The sequence below is a fragment of the Macaca fascicularis genome, chromosome 7 (genome assembly GCF_037993035.2).
Source record: "Macaca fascicularis isolate 582-1 chromosome 7, T2T-MFA8v1.1".
NCBI lineage: Eukaryota > Metazoa > Chordata > Mammalia > Primates > Cercopithecidae > Macaca > Macaca fascicularis.
In genome coordinates, this window is record NC_088381.1 from 52,946,271 (window position 1) to 52,962,145 (window position 15,875).

Below are 15,875 nucleotides of genomic sequence, written 5' to 3' on the forward strand. Positions count from 1 at the left end.
GGAGGCTGAGGCAGGAGAATTACTTGAACCCAGGAGGCAGAGGTCATAGTGAGCTGAGATCACGCCACTGCACTCTAGCCTGGGTGACAGAGCAAAAGACTCTGTCTCCCCCCCAAAACCCAAAAAAAACCCCAAAAAGACAAACAGAACCAAGAGGCACACATCTATTGTGCCATCATTAGGATGTTGACTGGTATCACTTGGTTGAGGTGATGCCTGCCAGGCCTCTCCCCTGTAAAGTTACTGTTTCCTCTTTGCAATGAATAAGCATACACCAACATTGAAAGGTCAGGTTGAGGAAGGAAGCCAGGAAGCAGGGGCAGCTGAGAAACAGGAGGAAAGCAGGAGGGCGTCCTGGAGCTGGCAGCAGGGGCAGCATGAGGGAGGCGGGGCTGGCATTTGAGGCCAGTGCTGCTGAAAAGCCATGCATTAGAGGATGAAGAGTGTCCCCTGGAAGCAGCTGCCACCTGCAGGTGGCAGGCATCGAGTTAAGCCTGGTTCGGGTGGAGTAGTGGGCCTGGAGCCAACAGGCTAAGTCAAGTGTGAGAGGGAGGTGAAAATAGAGATGACCGGAAAACGCCTCTGTGGGGGAGGTGGTCTGTGGGCTGGGCAGAGAGGGACAGGGGGTGACGGAGAAGCACGTGGGCTGGGGGACGGTTTTGAATAGGAGGGGACTTAGGATATCTAGAGTGTGACAGGAGGGAGCCAGATGAGAGGCACAAGTCCAAGGAGAGGGGTGCAATCCACAGTGTCCCGGGTGGAAGTGGGAGCCGATAACAAAAGACGCGGCGGTTCTGAGGCTGTGATGGGGGGTGCTTGTCAGAGCCCAGCCTGATGGGGCAGGTGGATGCGGGGGGCGGAAGGATGGCCAGGCCAAGAGAGAAGAGTGAGCCATGCGGGGGATGATCCCATGGGTGGGGGAGAGGAGGAGGGCAGGCTGCCCAGAGGTGGAGGTGGGTGGCAGGTGGCGAGGAGGGCAGGTCCAGGGTTCTGGTCATGAGACTGTCCTGGCAGCTTTAGCTGCCTGATGCAGATGGACAAGGCAGACCTGGGGTATACAGAGCTGGGATGTTTCAGGAAAGGGGCTGGACGAGGGGGGTGGTGAAAGCTGGAGGGGCCTGAAGGATGAGGCAGAAGTGGAGGGAGTACAGGGTCAGCACTGGGGTCTCAGCGGTGGGGGGCAGGGGATGGCCTCCCAGGGAGTCTGGTGGTTAGTGCTGTGGTGGGGGACTGGCCTGTGAGGGAGTGGAGTGGAGGGGTTTCTGAGGAGGTCTGGGAACGGGGAGGCCAGGGCATTGGTGGTGGTCCCTGGGGAGGCCCCAGCTATCGGTGTAATGGCAGGAGTTGGGGTGGGGTGGAGGTGGCCTTGTGCCATGGCTGCTAGGTTTATGAGTAGGGACCCAGGGCAGCCCTGAGGAGGTGAAGGGGACACACCTGGACACCAGGGCCCCAGAGGAATGGTGCATTTGATGGGGAGAGCACAGTCTGAGGACCAAGGCAGCCAGAGAGACTCTGAGGCACAAGGGATGTGAATGACCGAGCAGCCAGCTTCGGAGAGGGCCGAGGGCCACCTCCAGGGGCATGCTGGGTCTCCATCAGAGCTGGAAGAAAGGGAGCATTTGGAACAAATTGGAGTGGCTTGTGACCTGCTGGGGTGCGGGGTGGCCTGGTTTCCAGAAAAGCTGTGCACCAGGATGATGGGGCAGAAGCAGTGAGAGAGGAAGGCAGGAGGGTCCCTGGGACTGAAATACTTGGGGACTGCCCCCTCACCAGGAAGCTGGGGATCCCAGCCCCAGATCCGGCCCCTCTCAACACTGGGGGACCATCAGGGCTCGCAGCTTCCTACAGGAAAAGCTGACGTGGATGGGGCTGAGGACATAGCATTGGTCCTGGCCTGAGGCCACTGAGGCTGGGTCACTCCCAGCCTGGCCCAGCTCTCCTGTCCCCAGAAATCAGAGGCTCGGTTGCCCCATGGGCATGCAGGGGCACTCAGAGGGTCTGCTGCTGGCGGGGCTGGGCCCCCGTCCTCTGCTGCTCTGAGCCCTCACTGTGCCTGCTGACTGGAATGTGCTCAGAGTATGGCTTGGTTTCTATTCAATCAGAGACTATGATCCAAGGAGAGCCCTGAGTTTTGTGTCCTGGTTCCATCTCTGCTACTTTGATGTAATAGGAGACTTTGGGCAAGTCCTTGTTCCTTTCCAGGCCTCAAGTTTTCTTAACTGTGTACTGGGGTGGTGACAGACACCCTGTCTAAAACCAGCAGTCATCTGGTTCCTGAGATGGACACCACTGACCCAGTTCAGGTCAAATTCACAGTCTGAGTTACGAACCAGTGGAGGTGACAGGCCCCAGGCCCCCAAAGCCTCCTCGGTTCTTAGGAATGAAGAGGTTGCCAGCACGTTTTCAGGCCTGGGGCTCACCTATCCCTCAGATGGGGCTGGCTGCCTTCCCTCCCCTTCCATGTGTCCTCTCATACCGCCCCCCAACTCCAACTGCTCCCCTGCCAAGGGAGTGCTCTTGGTCACAGGCACAGGAAGTAGCCCCTTGAGGGCTCAGCATCACCCCTCTGTCCTCCTTTATTTGCTTCCCACTCCTTTTTGTATCCATTGAGCTAGACATGGATCTTTAAAGATACCACGCCCTGGGATAGGATTCTGGGGAGGATCTATCAGACAGTCACACCTTAGTGATAATTGACTTGATCTTTTGCCAAGGGAAAAACAGACTTGACAGAAGGGAGGGCATGTCCAGAGCCTGGGAGGTAGGTGGGAGAGGCAGGCGGTAGAGAGCCCCCAGGGGGCTGTGTGTGCTGCACAAACCCTTCACCCATGACCCATCCACCTTTTCCATTCCTTTCCCCAACCTTAGGGCACCCACTGGGAGTGAAGCGCTGGCTGATATGTAACGCCATCTCTCCCTTTGCCCTCCCTGACCCAGAGTCCTGGGGACCCCCAGGCCACTTGGCCTGGTTGGTGGTGGGGGACAGTGGGATAGTCAGGGTTCTATAACTAAGCTCCCAGCATAGAATTTCCACGCCACAGTTCAGGTGCCATGGCAACCAGGGGAAATAAACACTCCGAGTTTCACAGTCCAAGTTCTGCCGTGACGTCATCTCCAGCTCCAGCCTGCTGGGGCCTGTGCTGGCTGTGCCCCAGACAGCCTCAGCTGCTCAAACCGGAGAACAGTCTTCCTTCCCAGCTTCCTCAGTGTCTGGGGTGGGAGGTGGGGTGTCTCAGGCAGGGCTACCCCAGCTCCTTGCCTGCTGTTTAGACCCTGCTGTAGCTGCTGCTGCTCCCTCCCCAGCCCCAGCCATGAAACCGCCCAAGGGGACCAGGAGCTCTGTGTACTTTGCACAGCAGCGAGAAAAGGAGCCATTGCCCTCACGGCAGGAGGTCAAGCAGACCCCTGTCATCATGGCCATGATAAAAGGTGAGAGCCATCCCCACCCTGGGCTTGGGCCCCCTCCCCTGTCGCCAGGACTCCTTTCAGCCTGCCACCTGCAAAGCCCCTTCCAACTTCCTTGAAGCCTTTCGGAAGACCTGAGCCTCCAAGCTGACCCTCATGGGAAGTGTTGGCTGCTGGGATTGTCCAAGTGGGTGCGGGAGGAGGGGAGCATGGGGCTGCAGTGAGGCCCGCTTTGGAAAAAGACTAGGAGCCTTTGTCCTAGCTTTAGCTTTCCTCACTTCTCTTCAATTTTACTCTCAAGGGACAGCAGACACTAATTCTTCTATGTTAGTAATGACTGACTAGTACTTTAAGTGGGAGTAGTTTAGTGCAGGGATTAAAGGTTTGGGTTCTACTGGATGATTGTTTAGAATCTTCACACTACCAGTTTGTGATATGTGGGTAGATTGATATTTCTAAGCCTCAATATTATGTGAAATGGGAAAAACAAGAGCGTCTACCTTACAGCATTGTTGGGAGGCTTAACGGAAATAATCCATATTGGATGCCTAGTGGAGAACTTGGAGCAGAATAAGTTCTCAATTAACTGTAACTATTAGCTTCTTATTATGCATTGTCTGTCCAAGAGAAACTGCATTTTATCTGGAAATACTGCCTTCCCCCAAATGAAGCAGCTGGATGGATGCTGGGTTTGTGGCAGTGCGATAGCAGCAAGAACAAAGACCCCCAATATTCCCATGGTGCGCTGTATTGGGGCTTCCCCTGCCTCTGACCCGGTGGGCCCAGGTTGAGGACTTGTCATGTCCATCGTTACAGGTCCGGGGCCCGCCAAGTACCTCCGGCCATCCTGCACGGGTTACATAGATCATGACATCTCCATGTTCAAGGCACCAGCTTATACCCTGCATAGCCGGCACTCAGAGAAGCGTGAGCGTCGCCACCCGAGTCATCCCCCTTGGGTTGGAGCTGTTGTTGGAGGTTGAGGGGAGAGACATGGAGCCATTCTCTGTAGCCACTGGGAATCTGAGTGGGACACTCAAGGGGCCCCCTGGGTCCAGAGGAAGCCAGCAGGGATTGAAGATGGGGCAACTCCATGGGCGAGCCTGTAGGGGATCCTGGTGCTGTCCAGCTGGCACAGCAGAGTCTCCTTTGTCTGGCCTTTGGCTGGGGCCCTTCAGCTCCGGTCGCCATGCTCTGCTAGGGTGACTTGCCATGTGGCCAGGCAGGAACAGTTAGGGGGCCAGGGGGGAAGTGGTGGCCCCCAGAGCTCCCCAGGTGGCCTAGAACCCCCTGGAAGGGCAGGAGCAGCGGCCACAGATGACCTAAGCTGCTGGGCAGGGTGTGGTGGCATGCACCTAGGGGTCTGAGATCTGGGGTGCCTGTCAGGCTTTTCTCTGGGGAGAATAGCCATCTCAGCAGGGGAAGCCTCTGGCCTGGCTAGGCCTTTTCTGAATGCCAACAGCAGCCACAGGGCTATTACTTCTTGGCCCCAATCCCTGATTGGGTGGGTGGTTGCCCAAGCTGCTGGGCAGCTGTTATTTTACTGTTCCTCTGAGCAAGTTCTTGAAAATATCAGGTCATGTGTTAAAAGTCCAATTTTACAGATGAGGAAATCAAGAGTCCCCAAACACCCAGGAGCCACAGAATCTGAAGTGGGAGGGAAATCTTGCCTGGAGGCGGGCCAGGTGCTCAGTGGGGCAGCCTTTGGGGCTGACCAGGCCCTCTCCTTGGTTGCCCTGCAGGGAACGTGGGCCACAGCAGCCCTGGGCCTTGCTATCTCTTGGATCCCAAAATAACTCGGTTTGGAATGTCCAGCTGCCCGCAGGTCCCCATGGAGGAGCGCATCTCCAACCTGCGTAAGATGGGGTTATGGACAGATGTTGGGGGTTGGGAGGTTGGGGGGTGGAGTGCACCCTTAGGACCTGGCAGGGGCAAAGGGTCAAGACTGTCTCCTTGGGAATGTCTGGATGCCGGTATCTCCCTGCAAGACACCGACATTGCGATGCTGACATCACCATGTCTTGAAGTCAATGTTATGACATGCAGCATGTCACCAGGTGATGTTATGATGACATGGGGCTCCTGTTGTGGATGCAATATTGTCGTGCAAATGAACTTACAGACTGTAGTGATCTCAGGATGTTTCTGTGTCCTGATGTCAGGATGGCCTAAGTGGCCATCTTTTTTTTTTTTTTTTTTTTGAGATTGAGTCTCACTCTGTTGCCCAGGCTAGAGTGAAGTGGTGTGATTTCAGCTCACTGCAACCTCCGCCTTCCAGGTTCAAGTGATTCTACTGCCTCAGCCTCCTGAGTAGCTGGGATTACAGGTGCACACCACTACGCACAGCTAATTTTTGTATTTTTAGTAGAGATGGGGTTTCACCATGTTGGTCAGGCTGGTCTCGAACTCCTGATCTTGTGATCCGCCTGCCTCAGCCTCCCAAAGTGCTGGGATTGCAGGTGTGAGCCACCGCGCCTAGCCTAAGTGACCATTTGGATGTCCCTGCCCTGCTGCTGAGGTGGTCAGCCTAAGGTCACAGTGGATAACCAGGACCATCAGTTGGCTAGCAGAGAATGAGGTCTGTTCCCTGCTCTGAGAGCCCTCCCTTCCCACCACTCCCTTTCAGGCCTGAACCCCACCCTCGCATCCTGCCAGTACTACTTGGAGAAGATCCACCCACCGGGGGAACGTAGGGCTCCCCAGTACACGTTTGGCTACCGGCGCCCATACAGAGTGATGGACCCCAACCCGGCCCCCAACCAGTACCAGATGCCACTCTTGCTGGGGCCCAACACCCCTGTCAGCCGAGCTGCTCCCAGCTACAGTCTGGCCTCCAGGGACAAGAACTGGTTCTACAAGGAGGATGTGGCAGGAGGCCCTGGACCTACCAGGTACGCCCGACCTGAGCCATCCACCTATCAGAACCGCAGCCCCACCTACAGCATGGCCAAGCGCTTTGCCTACCCTCTGGACCTCACACCACGGCCTGGCCCTGGCTCCCACGAGGTCCAGCAGGTCACTGTGCACAAGCCCCACATCCCTGCTTTCACCATGGGCATCAAGCACTCACTCCACCTGTGCCCACTGGTCATCGATGTTCGTGACTGAGGCCCCTCCTGGGGCACTCACTGCCCCTCATCCCCAGAAATTATTTTTCTACACCAAATTGAGCGATTTGACCAAGATTTCTAGTAGCAGAGCCGGTGCCTGCTGAGCGTCCGGCACACAGAAGGCATTAGAGATATATTTTCATGTATTCGTTTTCTCCTTTTCTATTCACAGTTGCTTCCTGTGGGTCCTGCTCTGGGTGAGGGGCTGGGGACACTGGAAGGAATGGTACAGTCCCTGTCCTTGAAGAGTTCCATTCTGGTTCACCAGATGGGGAACCATACGTCTGTCCTCCAATGAGCCCCAGGCAGGGACTCGGGAGAGCTGTTCCAGTCCTACCACTAACAGTCTGTGTGGCCTTGTGCAGCTCCTGCCTCTCTCTGGGCTCAGGATTGCCCTTTAGACAGTGCAGTGGGTAGGCCTGGAAGAGGTCCAGGTTCCCCCAAGTTCCAGAACTGTGGGACTGTGCTGACAGGGGACAGTCCCAGAGACAGGGGCAGGGCAGGTGGGGGTGAGGGCAGAGGAGCGGGGTCCCTCTGGTTGGGAGTTGGGAGAGGAGTTTCCTTGGGGAGGGACCTAAGAGGACAAGAGGAGACTGTGCTGGGGAGGGCGAAGGTGGAGGTGAAGGTGAGAGCAAAGCATGCAGGTGCAGTGACAGGGAACTGGGGAGGTGCAGAGCGGCAGGGGCCTGGGGTGCAGGGGTGGGGCTGCTAACGAGGGCCACATGGTGGGCAGCTGGGAGGGGCCTCGGGCTTTGCCCTGAAGGTGTGAGGGCCGGAAGATGCTTTGGGCAGTGAGAGAAGCTCGGACAGGATGGGCAGAGCGGGAGGCAGCTCTCAGCCGGGCAGACTCCTGGGAAGGGTCAGCTTGTCACATGCTGTTTTTGGGGAGTCACTTGCTATGTCCCCAGCCTCAACAGCTTAGCCGGGCAGTGCCTGTCAGAGGAGCAGCCATGAATTAGCCAGGAGAGGGCAGCGTTGCCTCAATCTTCAAGCCCAGGCCTGTGCCCACCCACCCAGGCCCCCACCTGCTCTGGCTTTGCTGCTGCTGGGCGGACAGGCGCCAGCTCCTGTTGGTCTCGAGGAGGCGAGGGTCTCTAGGGCCGACGTTTGTCCTTCCTCCGTTCTTGGCATCCAGAGCCTCAATTCACCTCTACTCCTGGACACAGGAAGGTGTGAGAGGAGTTCTACTTTGACCTGGCAGCTTGAGGCCAGCGAGAGGCATGGAGGGGATGTGGCTGAGGTCAGCGGAGGGGCTGGGAGGGAGGGTGGGAGCCATGGAGTGGAAGTGAGGTGGGGGCGGTGAGAAGAGCCCCCAGACCCGATGGCTCAGGCAGAGGCACACCGTTCCGCAGAGCAGAGGGAGACGGGAAGAGAGCACCGCCTCAGAACCAGTGTCTAATGGCTCATCCTTATAAACCTGAACAATTTCCAGGTTTTAATTTAAAGCAAAAATTGAGGCTGGGTGCAGTGGCCCACACCTGAAATCCCAGCACTTTGGGAGGCCAAGGCAAGCAGATCGTTTGAGTTGGTCAGGAGTTCAAGACCAGCCTGGATAACATGGCGAGACCCCGTGTCTACAAAAAAATACAAAGATTAGCCGGGCATGGTAGCGGGCACCTATAGTCCCAGCTACTCAGGAGGCTGAGGTGGGAGGATCGCTTGAGCCCAGGAGGTCGAGGCTGCAGTGAGCTGTGATTGTGCCACTGCACTCCAGCTTGGGTGACAGAGCAAGACCCTGTTTAAAAAAAAAAAAGAAAAGAAAAGAAAAGAAAATTGAATTGAAGACCTAACTTTGGACAGAAAGGAACAGAGGATATAATATTATTTGGAATATTTTTAGAAGCACACATACAACTAAATATTTAGAAAAGAGCCTGTGGTAAACCCCACTAGGGATGTCCTTGACTCTGGGCCCTGAGGTCCCCTCTCTATCTCACCTGCCCCCAGGCCCTGGGCTTTGCGTCTGGGCCTCTCAACAAGGCTGGCCTGGGCTGGCTCTTGGGAGGCTGCAGGAACTCGGGGATCCATCTGTCTTGTAGCAGATTAGAAAGATGTCATTTTGGCCGGGCACGGTGGCTCACACCTGTAATCCCAGCACTTTGGGAGGCTGAGGCGGGCGGATCATGAGGTCAGGAGATCAAGACCATCCTGGTTAACATGGTGAAACCCTGCCTCTACTAAAAAACACAAAAAATCAGCTGGGCATGGTGGCAGGCGCCTGTAGTCTCAGCTACTCGGGAGGCTGAGGCAGGAGAATGGTGAGAACCCGGGAGGCAGAGGTTGCAGTGAGCCGAGATCGCGCCACTGCACTCCAGCCTGGGTGACAGAGCGAAGACTCCGTCATTTTGCCGACAGTGCCATTTATCACGGCAGCTGCAAAAATTAGTGATGCTTGGTCTGTAAGTGTTGGGTGGGATGGGAGCTGGCAGGTGACAGCTCCCCGGCATTACCAGGTCAGGGAACTGCAGGCCAACCTCTGAATAGGGGTTTTCTGACTTAACACTGAGCCCAGGCGAAGGCCCTCTGTTGGAAAGATGAGGAAGCTGGCGCTCAGAGCCTGGAAAAAACTTTGGCCATATGACAATTGTTATTACTATTATTATTATTATTATTATTATTGAGATAAGATCTTGCTCTGTTGCCCAGGCCAGGGTGCAATGGCACAATCTTGGCTCACTGCAGTAGCTGGGACTACAGGCACACGACACCACACCTGATTAATTTTTAATTTTTTTTGTAGAGACATGGTCTTGCTATGTTGCCCAGGCTGGTCTCAAACTCATGGCCTCAAGTGATCCTCCTGCTTGGGCCTCCCAAAGTGGGATTACAGGCTTCAGCCACCATGCCCAGCCCACGTGACAGATTAGTGGCCCATCTCTAAATAAAGGTCTAGGTTTCGTGTGTGACCAGGGCCAGGGCTCGTCGGGGGTGAAGTGCTTTACTTCTATTAGGACTAAGTATTACTTTTGCCTTTATGGCTCAGTCTAGGACAGACCTTCAGCCTGGCCCCAGCTGCCACCAGACAGGGGCAGGATTGGGAGCTGGCCCTGGAACTAGGACTCACTCTTGGGATGGGTTTATGGTCCCAAGGGAAGAGGAGAAGGAGGATGGAGGGTTCGGAAGGAATATCTGGGGGGTGAAGATGTTCAGATGAGAGATGGCCCCACCATCAGAGGGATGCCAACTCCAGGGAAGATGAATGGGGCCTCCCTTGTGCCTCGGTCTGCAAAAAGACAGGGTCATTTAGCTTGGGATCGACCTCTGGATGAAGCAGTCCCATCGCTTGACGCTGCGTTTCCTGTGGTAGTGCCCCCAGAGAGGTGACCTGCAGAAGGTCAGGCATGGCCTCCCGGGTCTGGCTGAGTGCAGCGTGGCCCCTTCTGAACAACTCAGGGGGTTCTCACTTGACCTTGCAGGAAGCCCTGGTTTGATCCTTGTAGGACTTGAATCCGTATCTTCAGGTCACTAGACCCCACAGCCCAGCACTTGATCACACACAAAGCTCCCATCCATGCATTCATTCATTCAACAAGCGTTTGCTAAGCTCCTGCCCTGTGCCAGGCTCTGGCTGGGCCCAGGGATATGGAGAGATAATCTTCACCTGGAGCCCTGGCCTCCAGGACGTCTGAGGCTGTGTCAGTGGGAGGGTGGGAATTCGCCCTTTCCCGCCACAAGCAGACGTTGGAGGGCGGATGAGTCTCGGTGCCTGGCAGGAAGCCAACCTGAGGTTCCTCCTTTCTCTCTAGGGGGCAAGACAGGCCTGACTCCATGTTGAGTTACCTCAGCCAGAGCTTGGTGGTGACATCGCAGTCCCATGAGCACTGGACACTGGCTGGGGTGGGGGCTGGTATCTGTTGTTCCATTGTTGCTGGAGGAAGCCCCAAGGCCAGCCACGACTCTGGTTCCCAGGACCTCGGATGATGGTGGCCCTGGGCCAGAAGCGGAAGAGGGGCCCTGCCTTCAGGGACACATGGACACACCATCTGGAGGCACACAGGTAGGGAGGGGCTGTGCACACACACATGTCCCTTTCTGCACACATGTGGGGCAAGACACACGCACAAATGCGCAGACCCACACCTTACTCCACACACACACACCTGGTACCACCACTGCCTTCAAACACATGCTTCATGCTAGTCACAGGGAAAAAGCAGACACGACCCACGCTTATACCACACATGTGCACAGGCCCCACGCCACGCACGGCCACACCTCTTACTCTCCCCACCCCGCCCTGTCCCTCTCTCCCAGGCATCTCATCTCATGCACAGATACATGCCCACCCAGGCTCACTGGTGCCCCCCGCTGCCCTGGAGAAGCAAGTCCACAAACCATGAGATGCCCGACATGCAGAGAGAGGTGGGATGGGTGATGGGAGGGAGGTCAGAGAGTACCTGCATTCCCACAGGAGAGGGGACCACTGGCTTCTGTCAGCCCTCCATCCTCGGGCCTGGCCTCTGGGCGCTGTACATGTGCTTGTGAGAGGGCATCTCCATGAAGACAAGCCAAGTGCCCACCCCTGCTCCCAGCACACAGAGACGCCCACCCTCGGGGCTGCTCAGGGATGGGAGGCCTAAACAGGAGCTCCTGGCACCTGGCTCCTTTCAGGGTGGGGTGGGGGGCTGGTGGGAGGACATTTCCCCCTGAGTCCGTGGCCCTGCTCACTGGTGGAGAGTCGCCTGCCCCTCCCGTTCCCTCTGCTCCCTCTTCCTCTCTGCATCCACATCCTCCCAGCTGGCCTTTCTCTCCCCTAGATCCTCTCCCAGGACCAGCTTTCCTTTCCCTTTCTCTCTCTCTCTCTCTCTCTCTCTCTCTCTCTCTCTCTCTCTCTCTCTCGCTCCCTGTGTCTCTGTGACTTGCTTATCCTCTAGAATAATGATTGACATTTTCAATTACCCCCAAAGTAACAGCCGTTCTTGGGGCCTGGCAGAGGAGGGCTGCACGGGCGCGGGCACGGGCGCTGGTTTGTGTGTGGGGTCTGCAGGTGGCGGGGGTGGGGACGCCCACAGTCCCACTGTCCTTTGTTTGCTTTTTCTCATCCGGAGCCTTCATTTTTTCCTGGAAGATTGGAAGCACGTTTCCCTTCAGAGGAGGAAGGGAGACAAAACAGAGAAATAAAAACTGTCATCGTCTTGTAAACACAGCGTAGCACCAAGTGGGGGCTCGGCAGGAGAGAGGGACATGAGGGAGAGGCCAGGACAGAGAAAGGGGGCTGAGAGGGATGGGGTGGGAGTCAGAGAGCAAGGTGGGAGGTGAGCAGGAGCCCCCCTCAAGGCCGGGTGGGTGGGTGTCCTGCAGGAAGGGCTGATGGGAGGGGAACGAGGCGAGGCTGATCCAGGGCCGTGGGGGGGTTTTGAGGAGACACAGCGTCTGCTGAGTGCCAGGCAGGCCCCGGGAGGTAGGCGCTATTCTCCGAATCCCACCCTGCGCCAGGCTCTGGGGGGCGCTGAGGTGAGTGACAGATACGTCTTCGCACTCGTGGAGCATAAACTCTACTGGAAACAAAGCGGTGGCTTCGTGTGTTCAGCACTTATATCAACTGAGGTTCAGAGAGGGTGGGGGACCTGCCCGACGACACACAGCCGGAAGTGAGGGGACCAGGATCCCAGCCAGATCCGTGTGACCGCAGTCTCCTTTCACATCGCCTCTGCTGTGGGCACACTTTGCTCTTATGTGACCTTGAACAAGTCCTCCCCTCTCGGCCATCAGTTTGCCCGTCTGGAAAGCAGCCAGCATGCTGGCTCTCTGCAGGGCTGCGGGTAGCATCAGATGTCTGGATGTGAAGGACCCTCAGCTCTGGCTCTCTGCCGAGCTGGCTGGCGGGTGGAGGAGCAAAGACCACCAGGTGCTGGGGGAGGGACTGGCCGGCAGGGAAAGGAGGCCGGACCGCAGATTTACTCCCTGCTGCCGCTCAGTGGCAATAATTGGGTACTGCAGAGGGTTGGTCTGGACGGCCACCTTCAGTTGGCACAAGGGCCAGAGCAGAAACGCGCCTCTAGGTAGTGTTGTCTGGTCCTCCCTGGCCCCATTTCTCACATGTCCAGAGAAAGGAGGGACTCCTCCTTAGGTCATCCAGGGCAGAAGCTTGGGCTGGGCTTTCAGGGTAGGGTGCTTCCCTCCATCCCTGTGGCACTCAAGAAGCCCCCAGTCAGCTTCAGAGCAAGAGAAACAGTTCTACATTCTCTGCTTGATGCCACCACCTCCAGGGAGCCTTCCAGGGTCTCCTTCAGTGGGAAGTGGCCTCACTCCTGCCCTGCAGTCCCACACTCAAACTCTCCTTGCTCCTCCTGCCCCACCCAACCATGACTGTCCTCCTGCCCGCAGCAAATCAGTCAGTGGGGCCCCTTGAGGCACGAGAGATGGCGGAGAGCCATTGTCACCACTCAGGGAGCATGTGCCAGGGGCCCACTCTGTCCTGCGGCTCTGCCTGCGTCCTCTCACTTGAACCTTGTAAGAGCCTTGCTAAGTTGGGGTTATTTTGAGCCCCATTTTTCAGGTGAGGGAAGGGCACAGAGAGCTTATGACTTTTACACACAGAGTGGTGGGGCAGGGACTCAAACCCAGGTCTGTCTCTTCTCTGGAGAGGCGCCCGCATTTGGAGGTGAAAACTACCCCCGTGGCCATATGACAGTCCACTGTGACCGGACACTGAAATGACCAGTCCAGGGGGCTTGTGGGCTGGGGTCTGGCTTCACCACTGTGCTGCTGGGTGACTTCCGGCAAGGCCCGTTCCTCTCTGGACCCTGGTGTGTGTGTGTGTGTGTGTGTGTGTGTGTGTGTGTGTGTGTGTGTGTGTGTGTTCTGGGCTACCTCAGAGATCCATTCTGGCTTTGAGTGTGGCATGTCCCATCTTGGGCAGGTCCCAAGGCTTGGGCCCTGGGAGGGAAGGGTTTTGAAGGTCATGGGGAAGGGTTGCAGATGGCAGTGTGGGAGGCAGAGTTCTGGCTAAGAGCTGGACCCCTTGGGTGCACCTCCTGCTTGCGTGTCAGTGTGTAGGGCTAGGGATCAAGGGGAGGTGTGGACTGTGAAGGCACAAGGGATCTGGCTTTGGGACAGGTATGGGGCTGGCCCAAGGGCCTGGATGCTTCTCCCTCCGCTGCCTGCCACAGAGGGGAGTTTGTCTTGCAGGAAACAGCCTCATCCATCAGCGGCAATGGGGGGCTGACAGCGGCCACTCCCCGCCAGCCCCGGCTGGAGGCAGACTCATAAATCCCACGCCAGGCCGGGCTGTAAATTCCTGTGATTCACATCCAGCCTCTTGGAGGACAGAGACATTTGGGGCTGTGGGGCTGGCTGTTCTCTCCCGGACAGGACAGGTGGGCACTGGGGAGAAGCCTCTTCATGGGCCCAGCCGTCTCAGATGGCCCCTGAGGAGATGCGATGCTGAGTCACCTCTGCCCACGCCCAGGCCACCGCTGCCTGGGCCATTCCTGTGCCCTGGCCCAAATCACCCTGGAGGTCACGTGTGTGGACACGCTCTGTGGCCTCAGAGATCTCATAGGGCCTGTGGCCCTGTGGCCCTGTGAGTGGAGGATTACCCAGCTGCCGAGGCAAGAGACTGAAGGCACAGACTGTTTCAGCGCAACAAAGAAAATAGAATAAGAATAGTCAAAATACAAATTAGATATAGAGATGATCATGGATAATTATCAATTATTATTATAAACATTATTAATCATTACCTTTTAATTACTAATATAACCTAGGAATAACCGGCGGGTATAGGGTCAGCTGCTGAAGGGACATTGTGAGAAGTGACCTAGAAGGCAAGAGGTGAGCCCTCTGTCATGCCCACATAAGGGCTGCTTGATGGCTCCTTGGTCAAGCGGTAACGCCAGTGTCTGGGAAGGCACCCATTACTTAGCAGATCGCAAAAGGGAGTCTCCTTTCCTTGGAGGAGTCAGGGAACACTCTGCTCCACCAGCTTCTTGTGGGAGGCTGCATATTATCCAGGCCTGCCCGTAGTCATCTGGAGGCCTAAACCCCTCCCTGTGGTGCTGTGCTTCAGTGATCACGCTCCTTGTCCACTTTCATGTTCCTCCCGTACTCCTGGTTCCTCTTTGAGGTTCGTAGTAGATAGCAGTAGAAGGAATAGTGAAAGTCTTAAAGTCTTTGATCTTGTAAGTGCATAGAATAAAATGCTGATGTATGCTGCCTTCTCTCTCTCTGCTCCGGCTGCCTAAGAGGAAAGGGCCTCCTGTCCTGTGATCAAGTGATTTGCTTCACCTTGTCAATCACTTAGAAGATTCATCCTCCTTACCCTGCCCCCTTGTCTTGTACGCAGTAAATATCAGCGCACCCAGTCGTTTGGGGCCCCTACTGGTCTCTGTGTTGTGATGGTAGTAGTCTCCCAGGCCCAGCTGTTTTCTCTTTATCTCTTTGTCTCCTGTCTTTATTTATTACAATCTCTCGTCTCTGCATACGGGGAGAACACCCGCTAAGCCCCGTAGGACTGGACCCTACATGACCGGGAGGGTTGGCTCCATGAGCCCCACAGTGAGGTCTCCTGCCAATCTGCAGGGCATTCTGTCTTGGGGTTGTGAGGACACAGTGGGAGATTGGGGCCCAGTCTGTACATCTCTCATTCCAGGGAGGCCAGGGCCCTGAATCCACTGTCCCTTAGGCAGGAAGGGGACAGGGACACTCAGGTTAGGGCTGCAGCCATTTGTCGACTTTCATCAGGACTTTTGCCACACTCACATGCCACCGGAACTCTTCTTAGTGTTTTTTAGAAATCAGCTTACTTTTAAAATTTAAGTGTGTGTTTTAGCCTCGTCTTTAGCCATATTTGTGAAATCAGGGTCTGATATACTAGTCAAATACCCTCACACATGTACACATACACATGTGCGCACACACACTCACACAGACACACACATATACACATATATGTGAAAATATACACATGAAATATATCCATGAAAGTAAACACATAGTTAAAATAGCAAATGCTCAGCTCCGTGTGCCATCTAATCCTGCTTTAGGTTTAGAGTGGCTCTAGTCTCCCCCATTATGGGTGATTCCTTACGGGTGATACAAAACAGGTTCAGCTGGCTCACAGAGCTGAGCATTTACCAGCCATTCTAGCCTTCCCCCACTTTACAGACAAGAAAACCTAGGTCCAGAGAGGTGCAGGGCCTGCCCGAGGTCGCACAGCACTGGGATTAGTGGCCAGCCTGCCTGACTCCCAGTTGAGTGCTCCTTTGTGGAAGCACACTCCGTGTCTGCGGTGTGCAGGGCTCCTTCCTCCAGAAGCACATGTGGACTCACAGAGGCCTTTTGGAGACAGTGGCCTAACACGCCTCCTTCCCCCCCACCTCCCAGTGCCCAGCACCCTCACTGGCCGGCACGGAGCTG

General features: G+C 56.0%; 1 protein-coding gene across 1 annotated transcript; it reads left to right on the forward strand.

The window, feature by feature from the left end:
* Nucleotides 1-3,153: 3,153 nt before the first annotated feature.
* CIMAP1C (ciliary microtubule associated protein 1C) lies at nt 3,154-8,283 on the forward strand. The gene is made up of 4 exons (XM_005560118.5): nt 3,154-3,429; nt 4,222-4,332; nt 5,148-5,261; nt 6,032-8,283. Exons 1-4 carry the CDS (start codon nt 3,312-3,314, stop codon nt 6,511-6,513), a joined length of 825 nt encoding a protein of 274 aa, XP_005560175.2. The 5' UTR covers nt 3,154-3,311; the 3' UTR covers nt 6,514-8,283.
* The last annotated feature ends 7,592 nt before the right edge of the window (nt 8,284-15,875 follow it).

What these genes read in the sequence shown, in the direction of transcription:
- CIMAP1C (XM_005560118.5), top strand. Translation starts at nt 3,312, where the DNA reads ATGAAACCGCCCAAGGGGACCAGGAGCTCTGTGTACTTTGCACAGCAG. An exon ending in TAGCCGGCACTCAGAGAAGC is followed by an intron (nt 4,333 to 5,147) that starts GTGAGCGTCGCC and finishes GTTGCCCTGCAG; the next exon opens with GGAACGTGGGCCACAGCAGC. An exon ending in GGAGCGCATCTCCAACCTGC is followed by an intron (nt 5,262 to 6,031) that starts GTAAGATGGGGT and finishes ACTCCCTTTCAG; the next exon opens with GCCTGAACCCCACCCTCGCA.